This window comes from Pongo abelii, chromosome 12 (genome assembly GCF_028885655.2).
Source record: "Pongo abelii isolate AG06213 chromosome 12, NHGRI_mPonAbe1-v2.0_pri, whole genome shotgun sequence".
NCBI classification, from domain to species: domain Eukaryota; kingdom Metazoa; phylum Chordata; class Mammalia; order Primates; family Hominidae; genus Pongo; species Pongo abelii.
In genome coordinates this window covers 26,796,851-26,817,890 of record NC_071997.2, presented here as the reverse complement: position 1 = coordinate 26,817,890, position 21,040 = coordinate 26,796,851, and the positions used below count along the sequence as shown (strand labels likewise).

Genomic DNA, 21,040 nt, shown 5'->3' with positions numbered 1-21,040 from the left:
TTCACGTTCATTGATAATGGGTCTTTGTAGAGGCTCAGCTTCATGCTGAGTCCTGCTGACATGAGGACTCTGGCGAAGCACAACAGTGACTAGACTGGCCTGACACTGCCTGATTAGGTTGTTGTGCTGCCTGAGAGGAGTGGAGGGTTGGCTTGACACTGGGCACCATGGACGCTACCCTGGTGGGGGACTCAGAGCACTGCTGCTCCTGCCCTTGCAGGGATGAAAGATCAGCTTCCCACTCAGTTCCTCTGATATTACCCTAGTAGGAGAATGTAAGCACCACCTGCTTCCAGAAGGAGAATGAGCTTTCCACTAAGCCTCACTGACACAGCCTCAGCAGGGAAATCAGAGCATTGCTGCCTGCTTCCACCACGTAGGGATGGAAGTTTAGCTCCCCGGTCAGCTCTACTATTCCACTTGGCAGGGGGATCAGAGCACAGTCACTCGCTTCCATGACGCAAGAGAGTGGGTGAAAGATTAGCTCCCTGTTTGGCACCACTGAAATCCCAGGGGAGAGGTTGCAGTTTTCCATGGTATATGACTGGAGCAGGACAGGTATTGCCAAAAAGGTTTTCTGTTGTTAAGCCGTGCTCTTCCCAGTCATTTGGCTGGGGCAGGGGTCGTGGGGAACAGGCTTTTCCTGGAGCATTTTTTGTCAGTGCTTGTTGGAGATCCCAGGTTGGAGAGGCTTCTGCAGTGCCTTGTCTGGGATATATGAATAGAAATAAAGTCCCAAGGACTCATTGCCAAGGGACCTTAGAACTTGGAGAACGATACAACAATGAGTGTCATTTTTTTTTTTTTTTTTTTTACTTTAAGTTCCAGGATACATGTGCAGAACATGCAGGTTTGTTACATAGGTAAATGTATGCCACAGTGGTTTGTAGCACCTATCAACCTGTCACCTAGGTATTAAGCCTCACAAGCATTAGCTATTTGTCCTGATGCTCTCCGTCCCTCTGCCCCACCCCCAACAGGCCCCAGGTGTGTGATGTTCCCCTCCCTGTGTCCATGTGTTTTCATTGTTCGGTTCCCACTTATAAGTGAGAACATGCGGTGTGTGGTTTTCTGTTCCTGTATTAGTTTGCTGAGGATGATGGCTTCCAGCTTCATCCATGTCCCTGAAAAGGACACGATCTCATTGCTTTTTATGGCTGCGTAGTATTCCATGGTGTATATGTACCACATTTTCTTTATCCAGTCCATCATTGATGGGCATTTGGGTTGGTTCCATGTCTTTGCTATTGTGAATAGTGCTGCAATAAACATATGTGTGCATGTGTCTTTATAGTAGAATGATTTAAATTCGTTTGGATATATACTGAGTAATGGGATTGCTGGGTCAAATGGTATTTCTGGTTCTAGATTCTTGAGGAATCGCCACACTGTCTTCCACAATGGTTGAAGAATGATGGGACAATGAGTCCTTTGTCCTCTTTTGGAGTTATAACCAGGGCTTTCTGGTTTTGAGATGGTGAACCTACAAGGGATGGCACTACTCTATCTTTGCTGGAACTGGAAGTCTATCCTGCACTTTTTCTTATAATTGTGCAATAAGAATTTTTTTTACATATTTACCTATGCAGTTAGCATCATCTTTACCAATGCTTTTTATTCCTTAGCATAGACTCATATTTCTATCTGGTAAGGTTTTCCTTCTGTCTAAAGTACTCCCCTTTAATGTTTCTGGTACCGCACGCTTGATGGTGACGAATTCTTTTAGTTTTTTTGTATCTTTTTTTTTTTTTTTTTTTTTTTTTTTATGAGACAGGTTCTCACTCTGTCGCCCAGGCCGGAGTACAGTGGTGCGATCTCGGCTCACTGCAGCCTCTGCCTCCCGGGTTCAAGTGATCCTCCCACTTCAGCCCCCCCAAAGTAGCTAGAACTACAGGTGCAAACCACCATGCCCAGCTACTTTTTATATTTTTTGTAGAGGTGAGGTCTTGCCATGTTGCTCAGGCTGGTCTTGAATTCCTGAGCCCAAGCAATCTGCCCACCTCAACCTCCCAAACTGCTAAGATTACAGGTGTGAGCCACTGCACCTGACCGTTTTTATATATCTTAAAAAGTCTATTTTATCTTCTGCTTTGAAAGATATTTTCAGTCTGCATAGACTCTATGTGGACAATCTCTCAGTATTTTAAACATGTTTCTCCACTGTCTCCTTACTTGCATTATTTCTGATGAGACATCTGCTGTCATCTTCACTACTGTTCCTCTGTGCACAGTGTGTCTTCTTTCTATTATTTTAAGATGTTCTCTTTGTCATTGCTTCTGGAAAGTTTGATTCTGCCTTCGGGTTTTCTTTATGTTTCTCGTGCTTGGGATTCATTGAGGTTCTTTTGAATCTGTGTGTTTACAGCCGTAATCCAATTTGGAAAATTTTTGGCCACTGTTGCTTCAGTTTTGTGTTTATTAGACTGCTTGGATTTTTCCACGACTCACTGATGCTCTGTTTTTTGTTTTGGTTTGTTTCTTTTTTTTTTTTAATTTGAATTCTCTTTCTTCTGTGTTACATTTTGGATAGTTTCTATTGCTGCCTTCCAATTCACTAGTCTTGTGTTATGCAATGTCTGATCTGCTGTTCATCCCATTCCATGTATTTTTCATTGCTAGTTTAATTTTTGTCTTACTTGTACCTTTCATGTCTCCCCCACAGTTACAAGAACTGTTTTAATGCTCTAATAGTAACATTGAGTTCTGGGTACATTTTAAGTCTTCAGTTTGTTTTTCCTCCTCATTATGGGTCTGGATTTTCCTACTTTTTCGCATGCCTGGTAATATTCGGTTGTGTGCTAGGCATTGCTGAGTTTACTTTTTTAGGTGGTGAATATTTTTGTTTTCTTGTAATTATTCTTGGGGTTTATTCTGGGATGCAGTTAAGTTAGTTGGAAACAGTTTGATCCTTTCAGGCCTTGCATTTAAGATTTGCTAGGTGGAAGCAGAGTGTTTGGTTGCTCCCACTACCAAGGCAAGACCCTCCTGTGTACTTTACCCAATGCCCAAAGGGTTATGAAGTTTTCAGTCCTCGCTAATGGGAGCACTCTTCCCAGCCCTCTGTGAGCTTAAAGCACTGGTCCCTCCAGTGCTTTCTGGATGATTCATTCCCTAGTCTCAGGTAGTTCACTCACATGAAGCACTGATCAGTATTCTGACTTGTCCTGCTACCCACTGAATCTGGATTTAAAGTCACTTATCAGAACATAAAACAAAAAACACACACCCTAGAAGGGCATCCGTGAAATGCATATGCACAGGCCAAGTCTGAAGGATGAGAGAACAGAATTTTATTTGCTTTCTCCCATTAGCCTATTAGAATAAATTGCTTTATCAGGTGGTCAAATGGTTATATAGTCTGAGAGGTCAGCAAGCAACTAACCACCTACATCTGACATTGTTTCGTTTTCTACAAATATCTATGTATAGAAGTGATTAACAAACTTCACATATAGCTCCCTGGGTATCCTTGTTAAAAACACAGATTCTTAAAGTTTGGCAAAATATTGATAATTGTTGAATTTAAATTATAGGTACATGGAGGTCTGTATATGCTTCTATTTTTGTGTAATGTTTGAAACTTTCTGTAATAAAAAGCTTAGAATAAAAAAATATACATTAATTTATAATTCCTGGGCCTCTATGCCTACAACCTGCTTTAGCATCTCTGAAATGGGATGCAGGAATCTACTCAGGTGCCCTAGCTCAGGTGGTCCTTGGGCTACATTCTGAGAAACACTGGTACACTCATTGTTAAGCGAATCATTTTTTTGACTTAGTTATCTTTATGGTCGCTATTTTCTCAACGAAGGTATTATCCAGGGACCGCCAGCCTGTAATGCTCAAATAAATGAACACTCCCTTCTTGGCCCACCAAGCTCTTACCTGAACAGCCTCTGGAGGAGTGGGATCCTTGCAACCAAAATTATAAAAATGGAACTCTCCTCCAGTCAAAGCAGCAACCTCTTTCAAAAACCTGTTTGCAATCTCATCGTTGTAATTGAAGGAGATGGTATAAATAGGAATTTCCTGAAAAAGTTTGACCTGGTCTATAACCGTTTCAGGTGGCTGAAACAATAAGTTTTGGGGGGGCGGGGGAAGGGAGATGGAAAGAGAAAAGAAAAGAATATGAAAATCCTTAGTATTTACTACAGATACTCAAATAGTAATTCCATATACAGTGGTGAGTGGCTTCTTAAAAACATGTCGATTCAGTTCAGTAAATAAAGACTGCCCAATGGTGAGAGTACAATGATCCATAAGACATGGGCCTTGGCTCTGAGGTCTCTCAGTTGGGTGGGACAAAGAAGCTAGGAGAAAGATTCGGCCAACCAAGTCACTCAACTTTAGGTGTGCCTGAACTTAGAGTCCATGCATTTAAAGTGCTGGGCTACAAAAGAGCAATTTCCGGCTTCCAACATGCTATGGTCAACTGCTTCCCACAGAGAGTGAAGGAAGACATGTTTATTAAAGGTCTTCCCATGTGCTGGGCATTCATCTTAGAAACTGAAGAAAGCAGGCAGGCTCTGTGAGGAATAGATTAAGGAGTCCAAGAGCTGAGAGAGGCTTCTTCACTATACACAGGAGCTAGACAGGGAGTGGGCCCACACTCCACAGCCCAGAGAAGCTGCTGGAATGAGTGCTGGAAAGGGGCATGGTTAGTCAGTCTGCGGTGGTGAGAGGTTTGCTTCAACTTTCTGACTCTTCTCTTCAAAGCTCTGAGGATATAAACCAGCGAAAGGACTCCTCAGCAGGGAGGGGGCAGGAGGACAGGAATGGCTGTTTCCCATTGTAGGGATGGATCTCCCTCTGCCATTGAGGGGAACCCCCACCCTCTGCCCAGCTCCCCAGCACCATCCTGGGGCACTTGAACATCATGCCAGTTTAGCATGAAGGGACCACCTGAGACTGGGTGCAGGTGTGGGGCTTACAGTGATACACATGACAGTCTCTCCCACTTACACTGTCTTCAGCTGTATGGAATGATGGAAACAGCTCCAGAGCTAAGAGACCTGGGCTTGAAGCTCATCCAGCACTGCCCATCTGAATGGCGTAGGGCATGTCCTGTCTAATGTGAGTTTCCTCATTTGTGGCTCAGAACTGATACTCCCTCCTTAAATGGCTGCTGTGAGGAGTAAATGAGGTGATGTTCCCTGGAAGGCATTCCACAAATATTTGTTGAGCACCTTTTATTTGCCAGGAGCTGCTGTCAGCCTAGGATAAGGCCAGGCGGCACACCTGAGCCACTTTCCCCAGTTCCCTCTGCTCCGAGTCTAAACAGCTGTGCATCCAGGGCTCCACACACATCAGCTGGAGTGGCAAGAAAGGCCGAGATTCCATCTCCTCCCTGCCGGAAGGAGGTCTGTTTGTGCATGTGCAGGTTGATCAACCTGCACCTTCCCCATCCTCCTGCCCTCACATACCCTATGCTAAGGCTTTAGCCATTAGTTTTATTTAGGATGGTGCACATGCCTTTATCATGTCCATTTTCTTGATTCCAGTCCAGGCCAGCCCCTAACTTCAAAGAATTCCCAAAATGACCACAGCCAAAGCTTCATGGGGCTGTTCCCAGCAAAGACCCTGCCAGCTTACACTATGGATGCCCACCAAAGGACACTTATCCAATGTGTATATGATTCCATTTTAATGAAGACTAATATTTCTAGAACCCACTTAATTTTTGACCTGCTTAATTTTAAAGACTATGTCACTTTATAATGCTCTCTCAGACATTTAATAAGCAGGCAGGAAGCTAGTGTCCATGTAACTGATCCAGAACAGCATCTGTGTCTATTCTCCCAAGGAGAAAATTCTGCTGAATATTTGGAATAATAATGCAGGCCTTACACATTCAGTTCCTATAAAGCCAGTGAAAATTCAAAAGCAAAAAATGGAAATTGAGTGGTACATCTCAATATATTCTACACAGAACATGAATATCAAATATCAATTTGCCTTTTTGAGAGAATCCAAGGAATAATGCAAAAATAGACCACGTGTGTCGAAAAGGCAGTCCTTTTGCCGGTGTTGAATTCGGAAGTCCTCAGGAGTTTCTAAATTGGCCGGGCGCAGTGGCTCACACCTTTAATCCCAGCACTTTGAGAGGCCGAGGCGGGCAGATCACAAGGTCAGGAGATCAAGACCATCCTGGCTAACACGGTGAAACCCTGTCTCTACTAAAAATACAAAAATTAGCTGGGCGTGCCGGCATGTGCCTGTAGTCCCAGATGCTGGGGAGGCTGAGGCAGGAGAATGGTGTGAACCTGGGAGGTGGAGCTTGCAGTGAGCCTATACCGTGCCACTGCACTCCAGCCTGGGCAACAGAGAGAGACTCCGTCTCAAAAAAAAAAAAAAAAGTTTCTAAATTATGTTTGGGGTAATTTGCACATTTCTGACTCCACCTTTTTCTTTTTTTTTTTTTTTTTGAGATGGAGTCTCGCTCTGTTGCCCAGGCTAGAGTGCAGTGGCGTGGTATCGGCTCACTGCAAGCTCCACCTCCCGGGTTCACACCATTCTCCTGCCTCAGCCTCCCCAGCAGCTGGGACTACAGGCGCACGCTGCCACGCCCAGCTAATTTTTGTATTTTTAGTAGAGACAGGGTTTCACTGTGTTAGCCAGGATGGTCTTGATCTCCTAACCCTGTGATCCGCCCGCCTCAGCCTCCCAAAGTGCTGGGATTACAGGCATGAGCCACCACGCCTGGCCTGACTCCAGGTATTATCCATATCCTTGATTCTCCATCTTTGAGTAGACCTTCAGAATCTGGTGAAATATATCAATCTTCTCTCCAGAAAAAAAAAATTTTGAGTGTATTTTCATATATATTATTGGGAGATTCCAGAGCCTCAGAAGTCCGTACTAGACTGTAGATCAAGAATTCTTGTCAATACACTGTTTGTGGGGATGTTGCTTGTGAAATCCTCTTTGGGGGTTGCTATTCGGCAGTATCGATCAAAACATGGACCTTGCAGCTGAGTCCACTTCTCAGAATTTACACTACAGATATACTCACTCACATGCAAACCAATATATGCACAGAGTTCCTTTGGCAAGACTGTGTAAAACAGAAAGCTCAAAAACAATCTGCAGGGGACTAGCTAAATAAGTGATGGGATAGCCATGTGATGGAACCTAGAAGAGAATGAGGACGCTCTTTATGAAATGATATGAAGCCATCTCCAAGGTATACTGTTTGACGAATAAAGGTGCAGAATCATGTGTATAATAGGCTAACATTTGTTTTTGTAAAAAAGAGGAAATATATATGAATACATTTTTGCTGTATAACAGAAACCATCTCTGAAAGGAGATACAAAAAAACTAATTACATCAGTTGCCTCCTAGCTGGTGAAAGGGGTGAGAGGGAGAATTTTCTCTACCTATGCTTTTCTACGAAGGTAGAAAAGAATGCATTAGAATGCATTACTATTCAAAATTTAAACAAAAATAGCTTTAAGGTACAAGTTTTATTAAATTCATATAACAGAATGCGATGCAGTCATTGAGAAGGATGCTCCTGAAGAATTTTTCATGACTTGGAAAAATGCATGGGATATTTTAGATGGGAAAAAAACCACAAAATTCAATTATCAGTGATTTAAATTTTTTCCTTTTTTTGTTTGTTTGTTTGTTTGTTTGTTTCATTTTTTTCTTAGAGACAGGCTCTGTTGCCCAGGCTGGAGTGCAGTAGCGCGATCATAGCTCACTGCATCCTTGAACTCCTGGTTTCAAATGATCCCCCTACTTCAGCCTTCTGAGTAGCTGGGACTACAGGTGCACACCACCATGCCGAGCTAATTTTAAAATTTTTTGTAGAGACAGGGTCTCAATACCAGGGTTCAAGACCAGGCTGGTCTTGAACTCCTGGCTCAAGCAATCCTCCTGCCTCAGCCTACCAAAGTGTTGAGATTACAGGAGTGAGCCACCCCACCCAACCACATTTTCTCCTTTTTAATGCTTATCTGTGTTTTCCAAATTGTCCATAGTGTAAACAATTTTAAAAACCAGTAAGAGTATATTAAAAAGAAAAATACACCTTGACTTGCCTAGATGTCTCTCAAGTCAGAATCTTCAGCCCAAACTGTCCCCAAACTCCAGCTCCATATTTCTAGGGACTTCTAGACACCCATGCACTCACTAGAGGTTCGCAAACACAGCTTCCTCCACCAGCCACCCCCAAGCCTACTTGCCTCTTCTTGAAATCTGCATTTCAATCCGTTAATATCAAAATCATTGTAAACCAGGAATCAGTCATCCTGACTCCTTTCTGCCTTGTTCCTACCTTCTCCTCACCTCTTGCTCACTGCTTCCAAACTGGCCATGGGGTCCTGTTGATGTTGCTTCCTGCGGCTCACGTCTGGAGGCAGTCCCCTCCTCCCATTCCTGCTGCTCCCACCTGAGGCTAGGTCCTTCCCAGCTTTCATCAAGGACCCAGCAGCAGGCCGTGGCAGCGCCAGCCTTTCCTTGGCACAACTGAGGCATGTTTCTGAGATGCAGATGGGTAGGATGGGCGGCTCCTCCAAGAGTTCCTCTCTGTGGTGACACTATCCTTCTAATGTGGCATTCAAGGACTTCCACATTCTCCCTCAACCCAACGTTTTTCACCTCCACCCTGATCTTCTTCCGTTGCCCCTGCCCTCAGCTTGTTTCTCTGAGCTCCCCGCATATTTCCACACCTCTGTGTCCCTTCTGCCCAGGACATCAACAGTGTCTTCTGTTCCAAAGATTCCTTCTTCTCTTTCCAGACACAGCTCAAATGTCCCCGCCTCGCTGGAACCTGCCCTGGCCTTCCCTCCATCTGTACAGCAAAATCCATCACTCTGTGCTCCTAGACATAGCACAGGCAACCCTGTTCCCGTGTTGTATTAAACTGTATACATCTAGCACATTCCCCAAAGCACAAACTTCCCAAAGGCAGGGATGAGCTATTACTCATCTTTATAGCCTCAGACCCTAGCACCACACATGGAACAGAAGAGAGACACGATGAACTGCTTCCAAAGAGAAAACACAGTGAAGTTGATAGGAAAAAAAATTTTAAATAAATTTTCACTTTACACACTCCCTTTCTGCCATAAATCTAAAGCTGCAGTAAAATCCAGATGCTTACTCTCTTTAAGCCCTGAACTTTTTGCCCAGGATATTTTAGAATATTTGCCTAGCAGTCTGCATATGCAAACATCTCACAAGGAAGGACACGAGTTGACACTAATTCACTTTAGCTGCTAATTTACATTATGCAGGCCTGAAAATCCTTCTATTTATTTGATGCCTGGAGTACTTGTCTTTCATTCACAAAGCTCAAAAGAAGATGAACAGACTCCTCTACAGCTTTTCAAATATTTTCCAGTCGGGCTAAACAAAACAAAGGACATTTCGCTAGAAAGGCATGTTTTTGTTTAAATGAGTACTAAGTTAGCGTTAGAGGTAAAGCCAAGGACATTATGCAGTGACATGTTTAGATTCAGAGTCTGCAGAGGAAAAACAATCAAAAAGAATCTCCTCGCTTTTCATTTGTAATAAAATGCAAACCAGTCTTCAGTGGACAGCAGACGTCTCCTTTTGTGGGGCTGGTCTCCAGGCTAGGGGTGTGTGTCACACTCACCAGGCAACATTTGCTGTCTCATAAATTCTCCTCAGAGTTTCCAGAGACAAAGGAATCTCTCAGTGTATTTTCTCACCTCAGTTCTGAGTCCCTAAGCCAAGGAAGTATATCTCCACGGATTTTTGGTGGCAGCAGAAAAGGTCCCCCAGACCCATTTCCAGCATTTGCTTTCAGAGCATCAGTGAGGCCCTCTTTGTTCCCAGCTGTGATAAGTACCTGATCAGGTCTCCCATCGGTCAGAAGGTAGATTGCTTGTGTTTCTTTATCAGCAAAAGCAGTTTTCAGGGCACTCAGGGTGTTTGTGGAGCTTCCAATCTACGGAAAAAAGAGATACCAAGGACACACTTGAATCCCAAAAAAGAATTCACAAACAAGTATTTAGTTTCTGCTTCCAAAAAAGAAGAAAAAGTACTTGTGAGATGAAAGATAAATTAAAATTACATTGAGATAATAATTTAACCCCAGTGATTCCAAGAAACATATCCCAGGGTATGCCTAAAAGTCTCTTTCCAGGCAGTCAAAGGACTGCTAGAAGTCAGGACTGTGGATTTCCTGTCTTGACAACAGAGCTCTTAATGCAATTTTATTTTTTTGTGTTTCTACATGAGATGCTAACTCAGTTACTGCTCACTCGTCTGTCAACAGAGCTTAAACATGCAGCCTAAATACACTGTGGCACCGTAATGGTTTCAAACCAGGATTTATTCATGATACCCAATATTTGGTAAACGTGAGCGTGGTATCATTAGCAATCTAACAATGTACATGTGGGCATATCTAACATTACCTGACAAGTTCTGTTTTTAGCAATCTCTCAAATCATAGTAAACACTTAAAAATTAGAAAATCTCTTAAATACTTCATCAATATAGAAAGGAATGGATTTTTAGATACTTATTAATTTACTGGAATGTACTCTCCTTAATATGCAAAAATGATCCTTACCAAGGGACCATTAGTAGAGATACAGGACTTCGAACTGTCCAAAAGCCTCCTTCAACATCCCCCTCATCTCAGTTCCATTGTATCACTCCAGCTTCAGTTGTAAACAAGAAAACCAACTGTGGTTGATTCAAACAGGAAGGAATTTATGATAAAGGACATTGGGATGGCTCACAGCATCACAAATGGACAGGATAACCTGGGTTGGGACCTCTCATCAGGAACGAGACCCCCAGGGCTGCTGCAGGGCTGCCTGGTGGGGGCCCCGCTGCAGTTCCACTGCAGAGTGCTGGACGCTGTGGCTTTCCTCGCTGGCATTGGGAGTATTGACAAGAGATGGACCAGAGCTCACTGCCACTGCCACCCCAGGAGCTGCATCAGTCTGCATCTGCCACCACTGCCAAGGTTGTCTCTGCTGGACCCGCCATCTGGAGTCACAATCTCTCAAGTGAAAGCCTACGAGGTTATTCTGACTGATGGTGCCTGGGTCATGTTACCCACACCCTAGCTAAAGCGAGGCCAGACCCTTCAACTTCCATAGATGAACAGACTCTGCCCCCATCCCAAGAATCAGGATAAGAAGGGAGCAGAGACTGACAGCCTAAGGAATGACAAAGATCCAGCACACATCCGGCCCCCACCCCACCCAAGGCATCTCAAGCCTCACCATATACCATGGGCACCCTCCCATTAAGACTTTCTCGGACTCAGCCGTGATGGGGAACCCCATGCCCTGACCTACCCAGCTGCTCTCACCTAAGGCTCCTTCATCAGCTTTACTCCCTTTCATTTCAATAGATACTTAGTAAGCAGATAAGTACCATGTGCCAGGCATTTTGATAGATCTGGGACATAACTTACAAAACCAGACCGAATTCTGTGCCTTGAAGGGGGTTCATAGGATGGTGTTGGATGCCTAGAAGATGACGACCTAACACTGTGCCAAAAGCTGTAAAAGTTCATGCCCAGTGTAGGATGTGTCATACTCTAGCTGGGTGAGTTGCTAAATACATCTTCTGGGGGAGACAGCAGGGAAGACTCTTAAAGGATGAGTAGGATAGGCAGGAAACCACAGAAAGGATGGTGCATGCTCCAGACTCCTTTCTTGTTCAGGATTCAGCAAGTAATTCCATAATTGTAAAGCCCATAGGAGGAGGCGGCCAGGAAAACGACGGTAGTAATGTTAATCATAAAACAACTATTGAGTACTTACTAGGCTAAGGGCTTATTTTTCCTGTATTTTTAGTCTGTGGTCTGCTCCCCATCCCGGAAGGTCACCCAGCAACAGCACACAGCCCAGGGACATGTCTTCCACCCCTGCAGACAGCACCAAACAGGAATTGAGGAGGCCCCAGCAGCACAAGATGGCTCAGGGAAAGAGATTGTCACTGGAACAAAAGCCCACAGAAGTAAGCCAGAGCAAACACGCTACACCCAAACACAGCGACTGCGCCGAATAAACAGACATAAGTGGAAATAAAGTCTTCTAACATAATAACCAAATGGTCTGAGATATAATTTAAAAATCTCTCATTATACCAAGAACCAGAAATATCACATTTGAATGAGAAAAGCAACCCACTGATGCCAATACCAACAGAGCCTCAGAAATCTCCGGAACAATGAGGAAGAGCTAATACTATTCATACCATTAAAGTTTCAGAAAAAGGAGGGGAAAGAGTATGGGACTTAAAAAGCATTTAAAAAGTAATGACTGAAAAAAAACCCCCAAATTTTGGCTGGGCGCGGTGGCTCATGCCTGTAATCCCAGCACTTTGGGAGGCTGAGGCGGGCAGATCATGAGGTCAGGAGATCGAGAGCATCCTGGCTAACACGGTGAAACACCATCTCTACTAAAAATACAAAAAATTAGCCAGGTGTGGTGGCGGGCGCCTGTAGTCCCAGCTACTCAGGAGGCTGAGGCAGGAGAATGGCGTGAACCCAGGAGGTGGAGCTTGCAGTGAGCCGAGATCGTGCCACTGCACTCCAGCCTGGGCGACAGAGCAAGACTCCATCTCAAAAACAAACAAACAAAAAAACAAATTTGGTTAAAGATACAGAAACTACAATTCAAGAAGCTAAGCAAATTCCAAATAGGATAAAACCAAAGAAAGCCACACCAAGACACACTGTATTTAAATTTCTGAAACTAAAAACAAAGAAAAATCCTAAAAAAACTGAAGAGAAATAACACATTACCTATAAAAGAGCACCGATTCAAATGACAGCAGTTTCTCATTTGAAACTATAGAGACCAGAGGAAGGGGTGCCACATTTTTCAAGTGCTGAAAGAAAATAACTGCCAGCCATGAATCGTCTATCTGGTGAAATATCCTCCAGGGTTGAAGGAGAAGGAAAACTATATGCATTTATTACAGGAAGACCTACCCTTAAAGAATGGTTCATGAAACCTTTCCATATAGAAAGAGAACGAGAAAAGAAAAAAGCCTGGACTTTCAGAAAAAAGAACAATGGAATGAGTAAATATAAAAGTAAGCATAATAGATAATCCTTAACACCATGGATTTCTTTAGTTACATTTTATGATTGAAGCAAAAGTTTGGCACCATCTAAGATGGCATATAATGCATGCAAAGGAAATACTTCAGACAATTATATATTTTAAATGGTGAGTGTAAAGGGACCTAAATAGAAGTAAGGTTGCTACACTTAACTTGAAGTAGCAAACCACCAATAGGCTGTGATAAGTTATATCATAATAGGCTGTGATAAGTTACATATATGTATAAGGAAATACATAGAACTATTAAGAAAATTATACAAAGCAATACACTCAAAAACTGTATAAATAAATCAAAATGAAACACCAAAATATGCTCAAATAACCCATAGGAAGGCAAGACAAAAGAGAAAAATGAGAAACAGAGGAAACACACAAAAATAATAAATAAATAAAATGAGACACTTAATTCTTAAATATGAATAATTACTTTACATATAAATGACCTACATATACCAATTACATGACAGATATTGAAGAGTGAACAAAAACATGACCCGATCCATGCTGTCTACAGGAAACTCACGTCAGGCATAACAACATAGATAGGTTAAAGGTAAAAGGATGGAAAAAACATATTATGCAAATATTTATTTTAAAAAAGCAAAAATAAGTATATTAATATTATATAAAGTAGACTTTAACACAAAGAAAATTTACTAAGGACAAAAAGGGACACTAGGATGATAAAATTCTCAATCCACCAAGAAGACAACAACCCTAAATGTGTATACATCAAACAACAAAGTTTCAAAATACATGAAGCAAAATTTGATGGAGATGAAAAGAAAAATAGATAAATCTATTTTTATCTACTTTATAATAGAGTTGTAATAGATAAAATAGGTAGGGTCTTATGGCTCGGGTCTTCAATACACCATTCTTTTTTTTCTGAGGGGTGTACATTTTATTGGAAACCTTAAATACTCTTCAGATAGAACATGTTTTCAATCAAGGTTCTCATGTGGCTTACACAGAAACTTGAAGCTGTTTGGATTAGGGGAAGGAGGGGGACAGTACAGCAGATGAGTGCTTAGTTTTAATAAGTGCTCTTCTGCCAGCGTATCAGCTTTTGCCAAAGCTTCTTCAATGGGTTCCATCACTGAAGGCCCGTTCTGAGAGATGGTCATGTTCACCTACCAAAATCTGCTGGAATCCTTTAATGGGCTCCTTCAGGAGTACTGACTTCCCCATACGACCTGTGATGACCTCAGCAAGCTGGAATGGCTGAGACAAGAAATGTTGTATTTTCCACATTCAAGACACAGTCAACTTGTCTTCCTCAGAAAGTTAATCCATACCCAATATGGATTATGACAATAATGTATGGAGGGATTTGTAGCCATGCAGAATCTTTTGCACCCCACAGGCAACATTATAATGCTCATTGCCAACAATGTTGGGATCCATGACGTGAGAGATGGAGTCCAGAGGATCCACATGTAGATAGATGCCCAGCTCAGTGACAGCATGGGGCAGCACAGTGGTGGCATCCAAATGAGCAAAGGAAGTAGCAGAGGCAGTCGAGTCATCAGCAGGTACATAGCCTGTACAGAGGTGATAGATCTCCTCTTAGTAGTGGCAATTCTTTCCCCACATCATACCCACCATGTCATTGGCCAGGGAAGGCTGATAGCCCACAGCAGAAGGGATTCTGCCCAATAAGGCAGACACCTTGAGCCAGCATGGGTGAAGTGAAAGATATTATCAATAAACAGGAGTACATCTTGAACTTCTTGGTCTCTGAAGTATTCAGCCACAGTCAGTCCAGTCAGAGACACCTGGGCATGAGTAGCAGGTGGTTCACTCATTTGACCGTACATCAGCACTACCTTGGAGGTAACATCTTTTAAGTTGACAACACCAGACTCAGTCATTTCATAATATAAGTCATTGCCCTCACAGGTCCTCTCAAAAACACCAGCAAACCCAGAGTAAGCACCATGGGCTCTGGCAACATTGTTGATTAGCTCCATGATGGGTACAATCTTGTCAACTCTAACACCACTAAAAAGCCCAATTTCGCCACTCTTGGCTAGGAAGCAAGGAGATCCACAACTTTGATACTAGCCACCAGAATTTCTTGCTCAACACTAATTTCCATGAACTCAGGAGCCTCATCATAAATGGGAGCAAACTGTTTCATTTTGATGGGACCTCTTTCATCAGTAGGCTCTCAATGATGTTCATGATTCTGCTCAAAGTCTCAGGACCAACAGGACTTTTGATTGGTGCACCAGAGTCCAGGACTTTCTGGTCTCTAAACAAGTCTTCTGTATCATCCATAGCGTAATCCTTACTGTGCTCTCACCCAAATGCTGGGCCACCACCAAAACCAGCCTGGTCTCCCTGCCTTGTACTTGCTGGGCATTTAGAATAGATGGTAGTCCCTCATCAAACTGGACATCCACTACCGCATCAATGACCACCACAATACACCCAGTGGTGGTGCCTGTCTTCAGCAAAGGTGATGTTTATGCCCATATTTCCTGGTAGATTGGATTGCTGCCAGAGTGGCCCATGGCAAGACCTGAGCTTGGGGTAGCAACACTGAAGGGCTGAGTTCCTGCAAGGCCCTTGAGGCTGAGGCAGCAGACATGACCGACAGAACTCAACATGGTAGAGTTTGGGTGGAGACTGAGTGTTGCCCAATATCCCACTCTTAATGATTGACAGAACAACTAACCAATCAGCAAGGATGGAAAGGAATTGAACAATACCGTCAACTAACCAGATCTAATTGAGATTTATAGAATATTCCACCCAACAAAACACTGCACGTTCTTTTCAAACAAACATTGAACATTTGCATAAATAGACCATATCTTGAGTCACAGAAAAACATTTAACAAATTTAAAAGATTTGAAATCATACAGAGTATGCCCTCTGACTATAGTGGAATCAAAATAGAAATTAATAACAGAAAGACAACATGAAAATTTCCACAAACACTTGGAAATTTTAAAACATGCTTTGAATAATTAATGGCCCAAAAGTGAAATCACAAAGAGAATTAAAAATTAAATAGTACTGAATGAAAATTAAGCTGTTTTGCTTAAAATCTGTGGGATATACCAACATAATTCTGGCAGGAAAATTTATGGTACTAAAAACTTACTTACAGTAAAATAAAAATATGCCAAAACTATAATTTATGTTCCTACCTCAAGAACTTAGAAAATTAAACTCAAGAGCAAAATAAACTCAAAGCAGGCAGAAAGAAGTAAATAATAAAGAACAGAAATTAATAAAATTCAAATAGTAAAACAATAGAGAAAATTGATAAAACAAAAGGCTGGTTGTTAAAAAGAATCAATAAAGTTGACAAACTTCTAGCAAGATTTGCAAGATAAAAAGACACATATTACCAACATCAAGTATAAAACAGGGCCTATTACAACATCTCTCGCAGTCACTGACAGGACAATAAGAGAATATTATGAAAAACTTTATGCTCATAAATTCAACAGTTTAGAAAAAACTGAACACTTTTCCAAAAACCACAAACTATCAAAACTCTACCAAGATGAAACCGACAACCTGAATAGTTCTATGCTTATTAAAGAAATTGAATTTGTAATTAAAAAGCCCCCGAAAAGAAGTATCTGTGTCCATATGGTTGCACTAGAGAATTGATTAATTTATTTATTTATTGAGACAGAGTCTCTCTCTGTCACCCAGGCTGGAGTGCAGTGACGTCATCTCGGCTCACTGCAGCCTCTGCTTCTGGGTTCAAGCGATTCTCCTGCCCCAGCCTCTCAGGTAGCTGGGATTACAGGCATCTGTCACCATGCCCGGCTAGTTTTTGTATGTTAAGTAGAGATGGGGTTTTGCCATGTTGGCCTGGCTGGTCTTGAACTCCTGACTTCAGGTGATCCTGCCTGCCTTGGCCTCCCAAAGTGCTGGGATTACAGGTGTGAGCCACCACGCCTAGCCGCACTAGATAATTTCATCAAACATTCAAAGGAGAATTAACACAAGTTTTACACAATCCCCTCCAGAAAATAGAAGGGGAGGGAATACTTCCCAACTCACTCTATGAGGCCAGTATTACACTGATACGCAAAGCAGACAAAGACAGCAAACACACAAATAGCCTATAAACCAACATCTCTCATGAACCTAGACACAAAAGTTCTCAACAAATATTAGCAAATTTAATCCAACAATGTATAAAATGAATAATACATCATGACCAAGTCACATTCTATGTATTCAGAGTTGGTTCAAAATTCAAAAAAAAGATCATGTGAGCATATCAATTTGCACAGAAAAGGATTTGGCAAATGCAACCTTCATTCAGTATAAAAATTCAGTACATTAGGAATAGAATGAAACTTTCTCAATTTCATAAAGAGCATGTACAAAAAGCTTGCAGCTAACATCATATTTAATGGGAGAAGACTGAATTCTTGTCCTTTATGATTGGGAAAAAGGCAAGTATGTCTGCTCTCAACATACCTATTCAATGTAGTACTGGAAGTTCTATCCGCTGCAATAAGGCAAAGGAATAAATCATAGAGGTTGGAAAAAAAAAATAGTACTGTCTATTTGCAGACTACCCAATTATCTACATAGAAAATCCTGAAAACTACAGTTGTCCCTTAGTATCTGTGGGGGACTGGTTCCAGGATCCGCCCCCAACCCCATGGACACCAAAATCCGAGGACGCTCAAGTCTCATATAAAATGGCATAGTATTTGCACATAACCTACACAATCCTCATGTATACTTTAAATAATCTGCAGATTACCTATGATATCTAACAAAATGTAAATGCTATGTAAGTAGTTGTTATATCTGTTAAGTTTTGTATTATATTTTATTGTTGTATTGTTATGATTTTTACCATTTATTTTTCCCAAATATTTTCAATCCATAGTTGGTTGAATCCACAGATACAGAACTTGCAGATATGGAGGGCTAACCATACACAAAAAACAAAAAGCGAAATAGTAAGTAAGCCTACTAAGGTCAAAAGATGCAAAATCCACACATGAAAACCAACTGCGTTTCCACACACTGAAAACAAATAAGTGAAAACCAAAATAAAAAGTGCAACACCACTTACAATTGCTCCAAAAAATTACAATACTTAGTATATACTTAAACAGGTACAAGAGCTGTATGCTGAAATTATAAAATTCTGATGAAATAAATCAAAGACCTAAATACTCGGAGAGACGTACTGTATTCATGGAATAGACGAATTAACACAATAAAGATGCCAATTCTTCCTAATTGGAGCTATAGGTTTAATGCAATTTCTATCCAAATGTCAGCAAGGTTTTCAATAGGCATAAAGAAGTTTGTTTTCAATTTTTACATGGAAAATAAAGGCCCAAGAATAGCCAAAACAATTCAAAAAAAGAAATGTAAAGTAGGAGTAGTTGTTCTTGATCTTAAAGCTCACTATACAGCTATAGCTATCAAGAAAGTGTGGTCCTAATGGAGACATTAACACATGTAACAATAGAACAGAACAGGGAACCCATACAAAGACCTGCAGACATATTCAACTGATTTTTGGCAAATGAGCAAAAACAATTCAATAGAGGAGGAATAGCCTTTTCAATAAATGGTGTCACAAGAATTGCACATTCATAGGCAAAACATAAATAAACCGGCCAGGTGCGGTGGCTCACGCCTGTAATCCCAGCACTTTGGGAGGCCAAGGCGGGCAGATCACAAGGTCAGGAAATCAAGAACATCTTGGCCAACATGGAGAAACCCCGTCTCTACTAAAAACACAAAAATTAGCCAGGCATGGTGGTACATGCCTGTAGTCCTAGCTACTCTGGAGGCTGAGGCAGGAGAATCGCTTGAACCTGGGAGGCGGAGGTTGCAGTGAGCCGAGATCATGCCACTGCAGTCCAGCCTGGGTGACAAGAGTGAAACTCCGTCTCAAATAAATAAATAAATAAATAAACCTCAACCTAGATCTCACACCTTATACAAATGTTAATTCAAAACAGATCATAGACTTAACTATCAAACAAAATTATAAAACTTCTAGAAAAAAGGACAGGGGAAAACATCTTCAGGACCTAAGATTAGGCAGAGTCTTTAGAACTGACATCTTGAACTGAACAAAAATAGTTATAAAATGTAATTTGTTGGAACAGCTAAAGCAGTAGCTGGGGGTGGTATTTATATCATTAAATTCTTAGATCTAAGAAATGGAGATTTAATTTAAAAAAACAAAGCAAGTAGGAGGAGAAAAATAATAAAGATAGCAGGAATTGATACAATTTAAAACATTTGTTAAAAATTAGAAAATCAAAGAAACAAAAAGTTGGTTTCCCGAAAAAATTAACAAAATTGAAAGAAAAATAAAAAAAGCTCTTCCAACTAACAAAGAAAAAAAGGCAGTAGACAAAAATTACCAATATCAAACATCACTACAGACCCCACAAACATTAACGAAATGATAAGGGAATGCTGTGAGCAATTCTATGCTCATAAATTCAACCTTATGGAAGAAATGGGCTGCTTCCTTCTAAGAAACAAATGACCAAAACTAACTCACAGAGGTACAGATCATCTGAATAGTCCTATATCAATTAAAGAAATTGATTTCATAGTTTTAAAACTTCTAACAAAAAAAAGAGGCCCAGATGGTTTCATTGGTAAATTCTACCAAACAGTTAAGGAAAAATCATATCAATTCTGTACAACCCCTTTCAGAAAAAAAGAATGTGGAATATTTTCTAACCCATATTATGAGGCCAGCATTGCCTGATACCAAGATTAGACAACAATTTCTAAGAAAAGAATCTACAGACCAATATTCCTCATGAATATAGACAAAAAACCTCAACAAGATAGGTTAACAAATTTAATGCAGAATATATTCAATCTATAATACATCTTGAACAAGTGGAGATTATCCCAGAATGCAAAGCCAATTTAATATTTAAAAACAAATCAATGTAGTTCACCATATTAAAAGACAACAGATCTGCCAAGTTCAACTTGGCAACTTGGCTTCATCAAAATTAAAAGCTCAACAGACGCAGAAAACACATTTTACAAAATCCAATATTTGTTTATGGTAACAATCCTCAAAAAACAAGAATAAAAGGGAAATTGGTTAACAAGATAAAGCACGTCTACAAAAAAACTAAAAAACTCACAGCTAGCAAAGTATTTAATAGTGAAAGATTGAATGTTTCCCCTCTAATATCAGGAGCAAGGCAAGTACGTTCTCTCTCACCACTCCTGTTAAACATCATACTGAAAGTCTTAGCCAGTGCATTAAGGCAAGAGAAAGAAATAAACACTATACGGGTTGGATAGGAAAAAATAAAATTATCTCTATTCATACCTAACATCATTGGAAATCCCAAGTAATCTACAACAAAGTTCCCAGAGCAGGTAAGTAAGATTAGCAATGTCAAAAGAAATAAGGTCAGTATACAAAAATCAATCGTAATAAAGAATTAAAATTTATAATTTAAAAAGTACTATTTACAATAGTAACAAAAAAGACCCAAATAAATTTAGAGGTACACAGTGTTAGATGTCAATTCTCTTGAATCTGATCTATAGACTTAAGGCAATCTTAATCAAAATCCTAGCATACTGTTTTGTAGATTTCAACAACTGATTCTGAAATGTACAAGGCAGGTCAAAGGAACTATATAACAGCCAAAAAAATTTGGAGGGAAATACAAAGCTAGAGGATTCAGGTTAGCTGATTTCAAGACTCAGTATAAAGTCGCAATAGTAAAGACAATGTGATGTTGGTAAAAGAACAGACACCTATTAATAGTTCAATGAAACAAAAATAGACCCACACAGATATAGTCAAATGATTTTTGACAAGAAGCAATGGTAATTCCAAGGAGAGAGGATAGTTACTTAGACAAACAGTGCTGGATCCTGCCGCACACCTTATACAAAAATGAACTCAAAATGTACCCTATTCTTAAACACAGAATGTAAAACCATTACATTTGAGGATGAAAAC

General features: G+C 40.9%; 1 protein-coding gene and 1 pseudogene across 6 annotated transcripts in view; both read right to left on the bottom strand.

Moving 5' to 3' along the window:
- Positions 1-21,040, bottom strand: part of VWA3B (von Willebrand factor A domain containing 3B) — a 224,625-nt gene that overhangs the window by 84,577 nt on the left and 119,008 nt on the right. For all 6 annotated transcript variants that reach the window (XR_008522064.1, XR_008522066.1, XR_008522065.1 and 3 more), the window contains exons 13-14: positions 9,821-9,919; positions 3,886-4,068 (exon numbers count right to left, since the gene is read on the bottom strand). Coding sequence is in view for 3 of the 6 variants with exons in the window: in XM_024242354.2 (XP_024098122.2) it covers positions 3,886-4,068; positions 9,821-9,919 (282 nt within the window). In the remaining 3 variants the exon portion in view is untranslated. The remainder of the gene's footprint in view (positions 1-3,885; positions 4,069-9,820; positions 9,920-21,040) is intronic.
- Positions 14,015-19,488, bottom strand: LOC103889497 (ATP synthase subunit beta, mitochondrial-like; annotated as a pseudogene).